Here is an 11,852-nt window from a genome sequence, read left to right as displayed (position 1 = left end):
TGGCAAACCTCAGTGACACTTTAATACAACACGAACATTTTAGTGACAATGACACTGGGACACTTTGGATCTGGATTATATTGTTATACCCATCCCTTTCTGTCAAATTATATTTTATATATTTTATTTTTGTTTCATTCTATTTCCATTTGCACGTTTTACAGCCGTAAAAAACATTTCACTACATGTCTTGCTCTGTATGAATGTGACAAAATTTGATTTGAGATTTAGGGCTTTAATAACTTTTTGTTGTTGTTAGTAGAGCATTGAAATATTATGGGTTTCCAAATCTTTGAATTTATAAAAATGTTTCGATGTTTCCATTTTTGAGTTGCATCTTAGTTTAGAAGGTTTTGATGTTGGGCGCCAACTGTGACCAATTTCCTCCTACACATGGCTGGCACTTTGCCGAGCTTGTGTACGCTGTGGTCTATAGTGAACAGGTCACCCTCAAAAGAACGTCACTGTAATACTATTTAAATGATATTTATATAACTTCAAATATTTAACTTTGTAACAAGACCGACCTTAATGAGATCAACAGCATTTTATTTATAAACAAGTGATGTGACCAGCTCTAGGATTTGTCTTCTGAAAAACGGATTGTCTTGTGACAGTTTTCACATCCACATTCCACCAACAGAACGGTTCTGTCTGTCTGTAATTGAGATTAGACAGACAGACAGACAGACAGACAGACAGACAGACAGACAGACAGACAGACAGACAGACAGACAGACAGATCACACATCATCATAGAAGCAAATTCACACCAGTGACAATGCTATTGGAACTATCTAATAAATACAATAAGTTGATTTCCACTGCTTCGAGAATGTTTTAATATAACAGACCACTTGACAATGCTGCATGGACCCCTGGTGGGATCCAAAGACTGTTGCTAACAAGCATACAAAGGTCTATTAAATACCATATACAACTTCCTTATGTGAGCATTATTAAGCAGTTACACTGTTTATTCTGCATAGTCTGATTTGTATAAGACACACATGCAGACCTTCCACATGGCAACCACTTTACCCCCAACAATGACATATACTTAGTGATGTTACTTCTGAAGACTGTGTCAGATGATTATAGTTAGGACGAGGATTATGGTGCCAATCAGGAAATCCGATTTGAATATAACATGTCCTTTAATACAAATCTCTGGCACCCATATATGATAATATGATTTTATAAGTTAATTCTATTTATGAATGATGTCTAACTCCTGTAACCCATCTGATCGTGATAACGTCCTTAAAAAAGTCCTAAAAGTGAGTTCAGGATGTTCAGCAAATTTTCCATTAGTTATTCGTTTTGGGGCTAAAAGTAGGCCATAATGACGGCTCACATCTGGTCGAGGAGGGATTTATAACAATGATTAATGGTGCTGTCTTCTTTAAATTCTTCATCCATGATAATAGGCAGGAGAATAAAGAAGAAGACAGCCATCTGATTTGATTGTTTAATTTTTTTTTAGTAAGAATTTCATGACACCATCCTCAAGCTGTCCAAAATATCACACACTGTGAACAGTAGCAGAGGCCAAGCCACGAATCCTCTATCTTTCAGAGGACATTTGCCCTGAGCGACATCAACCATGGCAGCTTTTAAGCATGTGCTGGCATATGATTTAACTAAATACACTTCCCTTGATCACACCTGCTCCCCCAAACCTTTTCCGTATCGGAGCAGAAGGCTGGGTGGTTTGAGGGCCTCACGTGTTGGTGGTTGACAATCAAGCACGGTTAGTTTTCGGGCTATGTCGGGGCAGTAACATTCTCCTAGGGAGTCCCTTATTCATAGGCTTTGGCAGACAGACAAACACTCTGTGACAGCCATTTATGGCCAACTAGTGAACGCCATCTGTCAGACACAGTGGGAGGATATTGGGGAGTGCACACTCCTTTTGCCGTTGCGTGTTTTTCGAGCTAAAGGGACATCAAACGTGGACTTGGATGCTGTACATTGACTTTCCAATGAAAAAAGACTCGCTTTTCCGTCGTCCCGCTCACCGCAAGTTTGGCTCCAGGTTTTCCTCTATTTCTAATTGAATAAGTTGTCTGGTTTGCAGTTGCACTGAAGTTCGTCCAGAAAGAGCACCAATAAATTGTCCTGTAATTTACGACGTACTAACAAATGCGCCTGGACGCAACATAATGCAAAGGATTTGTTTGATTGGGGTATAAAGGCAAACCCTTGTAACTGATAATGGCCCTGATTATATTAAACCAGATCATGTGAAGATGTGAACAAACTCCGAAAAAAAAAAAAAAAAAAAAAAACAGGCTTATGGAAATGAATGTATATCATAGCAGTGTGTTTGAGAAAAAGAAAGTATAGACATTTATGGCATTAACAGACCAATTAGCATGCAAATAAGCGCCAACATTAATGGCTGTTGCAAAACGCTCTTATGATGGAAATATGCTTTCTGTTTTAGCTGTGCGGTGCAAACATTTGTCTATGAAATCAGCTGATGACAGGCCTCAGGCATTTCCCCCCCGGGGACGGTACAAAACGGCTCCTGCACCTGCCGCCTTACGCAGGCCGGGATGCGAACCACAGTGCTAACTGGCAGGGCATAATGAACTGCATTCATCCTGTCAAAGGAGTCAATAACTTATCCCACAACTGCTTTTGTTCGGCCTGTTTCTACTGTGTGCCCCCCCCACACCCATTTTCAGACAAAATTTACTTTCAATTGCAGCCCCAAGCGTCAACAGGCACAAGTTAAGCTCTGACAAGGTGTTTGTTAACATCCATGGGTTTTGTTAAAGACCTTCTACGGGTTCTCCTCATGGAAAATCTTGAGTGCTTCCAGTAACAGGTGTGTCAACTGGTCAAGGACTGGTCATTTATCAATATAAAGAAAAGAAGGAGCTTTACCAGAGAAGTCACAAGGAAATGATCCAGGAGCACTTATAGCCTCATGACCCGTATGTATTTATGGCTTTATCCGACACCAGATTGCATGAAATTAATGCGGACGGATAAACAGAAGGGTTCTTTAGTGGTTCTTGAACAGTAAAGGGTTCCAGAGTGGGATCTACACTGGAAGCCTTTCAGATAGCAGGAATTTTGTATGAATTTTTCTGACAGAAGAAGGCAAGGATGTTTTACTGCACAGAAGATTTCACTGTTCGGATATTTTCACTATGCAAACGGAATATTTGATGAGCGACATACGATTTCAGTCTAAATGCACCTCATTATAAAATGCATCAATACTGTTGAATCAGAATGTGACCGCTTAAATTTCGAGACATGAGGGATCGGGTGCAAATCAGGAGAACTAATAGGGAATTATTTGCAATGCGGCTGCTGAGAACATATAATCATGATAATAATATGAAAACGCAGCAGGGGCAAAAGAATCAGGAGCGATTAATCTGCCTTTTTTTAAGCATTCTGGACACGCTCATGGAAGATAAAGTCTGCGAAATTTTAATAAAGCAAATCTTCTGCTAACTGCAGAGTCATTGAAGCTCTACAGTCCACATGGCTAATGAGGATCCAGCAGGGGAGGTTTTTTTTATTTAACACTAAAACTGTAATTAAGCGAAACAAATGGAGACACACAGAGATAAGAAAACAAAACAAAACAAGTTTTGTCTAATTTACCAATAAGTCAACATGTAACCATAGGTTTCTCCTGAACCTTAATGAATTAAAGTGTTTCTTTTTGATAAAAAAAAAAAATTAACTAAAACACGTGTATGCTTTAAGCAAGTTATGTGGGATTATTTTATTATTGTTTATGAACCTGAAACCTCAATTTGCAATTTTTTTATTCGTTTTTTGTACTAATATCTCATTTTTCACTATGCCTTGCTCTATAGGAAAGAGTTTCTCAGTACCAAAATCCATTGCTTCCCTCATGCTCCTGAATAATTTTCACTTCAGATCCTGTAATCTGAATATACTGTCTTTGGTGTACTTTCTTCTCCAGTCCCAATATAAACAATTAATATGTAATCTCCATAAGCACATGTTTCACTGCAGTCAATCAGGCAAAGGGATGGAGATTTGCCTGTAGTGCACCTATAATCCCTTGAACCAAACTGGACAATGCTGCAATACATTATCAGATTATAAACTTTCCTAAAAATGTTAAACATCTTGAAATGATGTGAAATTATCTACTAGTAGCAATATTACTACTACTAATAATAATGATAATAATAATAATAATAATAATAATAATAATAATAATAATAATAATAAAAATTAAATTATCACATTACGGGTGTCAATAATGCTTCTTGTTCCTCTTATTATTATTATTATTATTATTATTATTATCATTATTATTATTATTATTATTATTAATATATAAAATGCTCTTTTACCATATATAATTATTATAATGATTCTCTTTAATTAGAATGGTTATTAGTTTTAATATAAATTCGTTTGGTAATACTGATTAAATAATTAGTTTGATATAAACTAATTATAAATAAGCACAATCTGCAGCATTAAACAAAACAACTAGTGTAAAATTAATATGCTTTTTTTTCAACTTTTTTTTTAGCGCTGCATATTTGTTTTGGTGAACATTTTGTGTAAATCCTTGATCACATATCCTACATCCAGCCAATCTTCAAACTCTATCACTTCAAAATAAGATCTAAATTACTGAAGTAAACAAATTAATGACAATAATAATAATAATAATAATAATAATAATAATAATAATAATAATAATAATAATAATAATAATAGCAGTTTTTTTAAAACAAATCCTTTTATATTTCTTGAACCAAATTAAGACAAAATATTATTTATTTTTTATCTTAAGTGTTTTTTATTGAAATGTTGTCCAGTATTACTGGGCAATAATAAATATTTTATTTATCATCAAGAATTTACAAAAATAAAGACGGTAAGTGGTCTCTGGCAAAATAAAATAAAAATAAACAAAAGAAAAGATGTTGCCAATAAAATTAGGGCTATACGCATGCTGTAGGTATATAAACTGCTTTAACCCGACGGTCATGCAGAAAAAAGGGAACCCGAATAACCACATGAACGCGCACAGCAAAACGTCACGCCGAGTTGCACGTCTTTCACACGTCAGTAAAAATACATGAAAATCGCCAAACAAACAAGCAAACAAACAAACAAACACAGTTTTATCCTGTAAAACGTTGACAATCCTTGTTACAAGGAACGCACGGCACTTCATGACCTCCCTCCTGCATCCGTCTTCCCCTCGCAGCTTCACCATCAACAGGTAGCGCAGGTGCGACGTTTCAGGAAAACGCAGCTCACATTTACGCACGCGCCTTCAGATTATTTACAGTGGATGGAGCATGCGCGCGAGTTCAAGTTCGTTTACAACGCGACTGCACGAGATCCTTGTTACAAGGAGTGAATTGTAAAACGAAATAAAAACAATAAGAGGAGCAAATGTACAAACAATACACATCATGCACGTTATCGTTCTGCGTGTCCATCCCATATACAATTTACATGACAAATTTACAGGTATAGTCACTTCATCGCCTCCTTGTCGGCGGAAAGTCTCGTGAGTCCCGTGGAGGTGATGGGCACGTGTGCGGCGGGTGGCGGCACCTGGCAGATGGCACAGGGGCACGGAAGTCCTGCCCAGTGCTGAAAGCCGGTGCCAACTTGGAGCGGTGGCGTCGGCGGCGTTTTCATGAGACTCTGGGGCGCCCGGATGGAGCCGAGCGCAGGCAGCGCGACGGACAGCGCGGAGGACGCCGTGGGCGGCGCCAGGGCGCCTCCGAGCAGCGCGTGGTGCACCGCGGGCGCCGCGGGGAGGGGCGCGTGCGCGGCGTGGCCGTGGCTCGCCGCGGCGCCGCAGTGGAACGCGGCGTGATGGCCGCCGCCGTAGATCTCTCCGACCAGCCTCTTCATCTCATCCAGAGAGCTGGTGAGCATCAGGATGTAGTTCCTCGCCAGCAGCAGCGTGGCGATCTTGGACAGCTTGCGCACCGACGGCCCGTGCGCGTATGGCATGACCTCACGGAGGCCGTCCATGGCCAGGTTCAGGTCGTGCATGCGTTTGCGCTCGCGGCCGTTGATCTTCAGGCGGAGCTGCTGGATCTCCTCCTCGGTCACTTGCTTCTTTAGCTTGTATTTGCCCCCGATGTCCGGTGATGTCCTGCCCAGGCCCACGCCCGCACCCCTCGACAAGTGCTCGCTGCTCATCTTCGCCGTGAACTCGGTCTGGCCCGAGGACGAGGAAGACTTGCGCGCGTACATATCGTCCACGTCCGGCGAGGAGGATCTGCTCGAGCCGGAGTCCGAATTCATGTTTTATCACCTCGGTTCGAGTAGGGAGGCCGCCTCTCACTCTACCTTTGCTTTTTAAGTCACTCCTGTTTTGTCACCTGATTTTCTTTCCTCTTGTTTTTTAGCTCTCGAAAAGTGAGTTCAATTACCGGGAACTAGAAACGGGACTGTGCAGACACGGATCGTGAGATTGCGCACACAACCTGCTAGTTGGTGAGCAATCGAGGGACTGGGGCATTTATAGTGTGCACTGAGAGAAGTCTGAACAAAAGAAGCCCCCATTCATAAAGACCTCGTTAGGATGACGTGCCCATTATCCAGGCGCTGCGCTTTCACTGTCCCATCGACCAAAGGAGCAGCTATTCATATTCATTGTAACACCGCTGTGGGAGGGAGGGAGGGAGGTGTGTGTGTGTGTGTGTGTGTGTGTGTCTGTGTGTGTGTGTGTGTGTTGGGGGACTTCAATTCAGGGTACTCTGAAACCAAACCAAAGCTACTTGAACAATCCTCTTGGACACTTTTAAAATAATACCGGGGATCAGGTTAATCAGCTCCCTGCACGTGCACCCTCCAGGTTAGCTCTCCTTTTATTTTGATTAATTTAATTAACTATAAAGTTTATTTTTTTCTTATATCATGAATAAATCCTACAATAGCTTAGATTTATTTACTTGAATTATTTTTCAAAACAATAAACAATATATTTACGTAGAAATGGATTAAATGTTACATGAATAAAAATGAATAGGAACTCTTTAGTGCTGATTTCTACTGATACCCAAAAACAAAATACAGTTAAATATAATAATATATTTTATCACACATCAGCTCATGGGCTTGCTTTTTTTTTCATTTTAGGAAAATAGTCGCGTTTTTTATCCGAAGCTGCGACTTTGTGGTCCAGGCGAGTTGGGGGAATTTCTTGCGATGTAAAAGCACCTGTGAGAGTGAATGATTTAAACCCAACGAGAACAATTTTTATATATTTTTTGTCTGGTTTCAAAAGCATTTAATTTATTAGATGGTCAGTCGTGGGCTTTTTTAGTTTACGCCTTTTACGCACCAGTCACGTGTTCGTGCGCAATCTAACCTCTGGCGTTTAATAGACACCTGCAGCTCAGTCCTTATGTGTTCACGTAGGTTCAGAGAAGGTCTTTTTTCAATATTGGTTATGCATTCAGTGCATGTTTTCTGATCACGATGGAGAAATTGGTTTGCATTAAAAAGCGCATTCTGCTTTACTGAAACTTATGATACGTTGCGCTTCTGGAGATTCCTCCAGTAACAGGTGGAGATACAGGTGGAGATACATGTGGTGAACTTGAGACTGATGTGGATTTCGATTTCTGCTTAGAGAAAATATGTTGGGGTGTATAAATGTGATTTCTTCTTCTTCTTTTTCTTCTTTTTCCTCTTCTTCTTCTTCTTTTTCTTCTTTTTCTTCTTCTTCTTCTTCAACTTAATATTATTATTATTATTAGTAATTATTCATTAATTAGTGTTTATATTATTGCTTTTATAATTTATAATAATAATAATTAATAATAATTATTATTATTATTATAATAATTATAATAATAGATGTAGTAGTAGAATAAATAAATTTATAAATATATTTCTACATTTATTTACAATGCCCATGTGTAATAATTAATACAATCATCATTTTTCTACTCTATTTAAACAAACTGCCTCCAAGATTTATTTAAAATAAACCTGTGATTAATTAAACTAAAAATGATCTGCCTTCACTTTTAATAGAAGCCCCATATATTGCTTCATATAAATGCAAACTGATTAAACCAAACCGCAAAATGTATTTGGGAACTTTTTTTAGTTTTAGTTGATATTGCTCCCTAGTATACAGCAGGGATCTTGTGGCAGCAGTTGGCTAAATAAAAATAATAATAAACTAAAAAAAAAAAAAAACACCAGGTTATATGAACAATTATGTATATACCAGTGAGAATATTTTGATAGATGTCGATTAAATTATAATAAATTAAATGATAATAAATCCTTTACATTCGATTGATGGAAAGATAACCAGGATACTGAATTTAAAAAAAAGTTTTGGTAAGTTGCACACATGCACACACAAACACACACAAACACACACACACACACACACACACACACACACACACACACACACACACACACACACACACACACACACACTCTGTCTCATCCACATCTTGTTTTTTCTTGGCACTAAAAAAAAATCCCCTCCAAAAAAAAAATGAAAATGTGTATTCAGAGTGGCATTGTAGGAGTAGAAAGGGAACCGTACCTCATAAAGGTGCTGCAATGCAAAGAAAAGCTCTGGACTTCTTTTGCTCTCTCTTGGTGGCATTTGAAAGTGTAAAGCTTTGAATACCAATTGCTTGAACTGGACATATGTGAATCCCCTTTAATCCTACTAATCCTGTCCCCGAGTGTTTCTTTGTCTGTGGGGGCGACTGCATAGATCTAAGTGAAAGTGTTCCTAATCCGGCCAATGTGGAAAAATGTCTCAGTGTGCGATATGCAAGGAGGGAGGGTGTGTGTGTGTGTGTGTGTGTGTGTGTGTGTGTGTGTGTGTGTGTGTGAGAGAGAGAGAGAGTGAGCGATAGAGAGCCTGTTACAGGGATGGAGATCCATGGGGGTGCCATATACTTACTGAGAAGGAAACCCAAACAGCAGGAAGACCTTCTTCATACACATGCACACACACACTCCCACCCTCCTGCAGTCTGTTGGGCCCACATGTTTTTTTCTCCTTAGTACCAGGGCAGTGGCCCAAATGTCCGACTTTTTTCAAGTTTCCCCTTAGTCAGCGGTACAGTCCCAGCAGGTAGCTTCTCATGTAGCCGATCCATTCTAAAGCCCTCGGCTTTTCCATTCTCCCAGTGCCCCGCACGTCATCTAGTCCCCACGCTCCCAACTCATCCAAAACAGACGTTTAGCTCGAATCCATGCGGTGGGTCCACTTAGGAATAGGGTTACACCAAATAATCCTTTCAAAGGAAGACACAATAACCTACGGTGGCATTCTGAAAATAATAATGATGGTCACTATGCTTGGGAACGAATATAATAATATATATTTTATATGTTTTCATTTTTCTGTTGTAGTTTGTTTTAATAATGTAGGAATGAGTCCAGTGAAACTGCTACACTAAAGTTGTTGAGATTCAGTCTCAGCCAGGCGAAGTGATCTCAAACAAAAGGTGCATGTCAGAGGGGAGGATTACACTGGTGTTAGGGTTCGAGATAATTTACTGCCCGCTCATGGGAGAGCAACTTTAACACCACTCCTAACTGGATACCGCTTAATAATAGAGATAATGCGAGATACCACAGAAGCAAAATAACATTTGTAACATTCACGAGATTAAAAGTACATTTTATGTAGATATTTACTTCGATTTCTAAAAAAACATCGGACTTTAATCCGCTAACATACTACAAATCAGTCCACAAGTTAAAACAGTTTTCAAGTTTCCAAATTTCAAGTACATATTAATTAGAAAAAATTTTTTTTCTAATTACTTCACTCTGATACAGTTTTCCTGTGATTTTAACTTATTTTGTTTTCTCATAATTACCTGCCCTGCAAGCCCAGATTATGGGATGAGCATGAGTAATAACACCAAGACCAAATATTAATTCTTAGTTCATATCAAATCTCTGATGTTAAACCCGGAGTTCTGTCAAAAATTCAAAATCATTCTTAGTTCAAAGTCGGCTTATACAAAAGCCTTAATAAGCATTTATCTATATTGTATAATCTCCCAAAAAAAAGAGAAACAATAAAACGTCCTCAATTAAATGCAGTGATTCATAACAAACATTTCTTCTTTATGCCTGAAAACTTCACACAAAACATATTCTTCAAAACATTTTACTCATAATGGCTCGGAATGAAAGTGCGAAGACATAAAACACACAGCGCTTTCTTTCTATAGTCGGTTGTTTTTAATAAAAACATTTTTTTTTTTATAGAGTTTGATTGTTCCTCTGATCAAATAAAAAGTTTGCTAATTAGCAAAGTACAAAGCATGCATTTTGTGTCACTGTTTTTTAAAAGAGATGTATGCAAAACACTTTTGCATTATAATAAAGAAAACAAAATATAAAGGAAAGAAATGCAAATATCCCACTGAAGTTTACATTTATCTCGTAAAGAAAAAGGTCTGAATGTTATTTAGCTGTGAAGCTGCCAGTGAAACTTAATAATTAGCTTTAAACTATATTTTGATGTATTTCCATAGAGGGAGTGTCGTTACTGAAAAAATACTTGTTGTGTTGCAGACATGACATATTTGTAGAAAGAACTTTACCAGCACATGGATCAGGATCATCAACACACGATGCGTGCATTTCATAATATCGCACTGTAAACAGAAGTCTGCCAGATGGCCACAAGGTCCTGAGCTCTGAGTTTGTTGCGCTTCGCGTCTAGCAGCCGAGCTCCTCCGGGGTCACTTCTCCATCACATCCACCATGGAGGTAACAGCCCCTCAGCTCGCCTTATTTTAACTGTCCCTTTCAGCTGCTAAACAATTGTTCAGCTCCTTTTAGGTTCTTTTCATGGCCTGGTTTCAAGCCTGGTAGCCTCCATTCTGCTTTGTATGTCACCCGGTGTCTGGTTTGCCCCATTCCAATGGGTGCACATGACCAGAAAATGAAGGCTCGCATGAGGCCTCGGCCGAATGCGGGGTGCAGAGAAGAGATTAACATGTAAGCTATTGCGGGCTGAGCTGAGCCCATGGGAGTGAGCTTTGTGTCCGGCCAGGGTAACATGTAAGCAGAGAGGGTCTGGACGGCTCAACCTATTGTGTGAGTCAATCCGAGGGAGGTTGTTTCATTAATTACACATTATCTATTGGACTGCGAGGTAGGAGGTAAGGAGGCTGGAAGAGAGAGAGAGAGAGAAAGAGAGAGAGAGAGAGAGAGAGAGAGAGAGAGAGAGAGAGAGAGAGAGAGAGAAAGAGAGAGAGTGTATATGGATAAAATCCTTGATCTCCTTCAAAGGCTTTTTTTAAGAGAGGTACACTTTCTCCTATCATATACTACAACATGATAATCGGTTCCTTCGCTGCTTCACTCTTCTCCACTTCATTCTGCCTTTTCTGATTGTGTGTATTGTAGTTCTCTCGAAGGCACTGGCATGATGCAGCCACTTCACTGGACTCCTCACAACAGCTTGAAGAGAGCTAATGACTTTCTCTGCCTACCAACGCCAGGCTTTTAAGTTCCCACATTTGAGCGATTCCAGCTGAAAAGAGTTCAGGCTTGTAGCCTGAGAGGGTACATCAGGCGTCTCTTCATTGTGCTCATTCTCTTTAGGCTGGCCTCAACCAGAGACCTCCACAGCTTTATGACCTGCTCGGGATTACTCTCATTGAACGCAGGCCATCCCTCTCCAGCCCCCTGGTAACCCAGTAAAACCAGTGGGAGGACCACGACTTCACAACGACCTGGCTAAAAAGTGCCTCTGCGATTGTTCCTCATTACAGAGCTCCACCTCCCTAGTAATCACATGGATTCCAACGATGGTTGAACCATTTTATTCCAAATCCTGTCTTTACACCGAA

General features: G+C 39.6%; 1 protein-coding gene across 1 annotated transcript; it reads right to left on the bottom strand.

The window, feature by feature from the left end:
* Positions 1 to 4,911: 4,911 nt before the first annotated feature.
* Positions 4,912 to 6,720, bottom strand: olig3 (oligodendrocyte transcription factor 3). The gene has a single exon (XM_083539208.1). It carries the CDS (start codon positions 6,289 to 6,291, stop codon positions 5,506 to 5,508), a length of 786 nt encoding a protein of 261 aa, XP_083395334.1. The 5' UTR covers positions 6,292 to 6,720; the 3' UTR covers positions 4,912 to 5,505.
* Between the last annotated feature and the right edge of the window lie 5,132 nt (positions 6,721 to 11,852).

This window comes from Silurus aristotelis (genome assembly GCF_946808225.1).
Source record: "Silurus aristotelis genome assembly, chromosome: 4".
Lineage (NCBI taxonomy): Eukaryota > Metazoa > Chordata > Actinopteri > Siluriformes > Siluridae > Silurus > Silurus aristotelis.
The sequence above is the reverse complement of the archived record's forward strand: the minus strand, read 5'-3'. Positions and strand labels throughout refer to the sequence as shown.

Coding starts and splice junctions, on each gene's coding strand:
- olig3 (XM_083539208.1), bottom strand. CDS start 6,291: ATGAATTCGGACTCCGGCTCGAGCAGATCCTCCTCGCCGGACGTGGAC.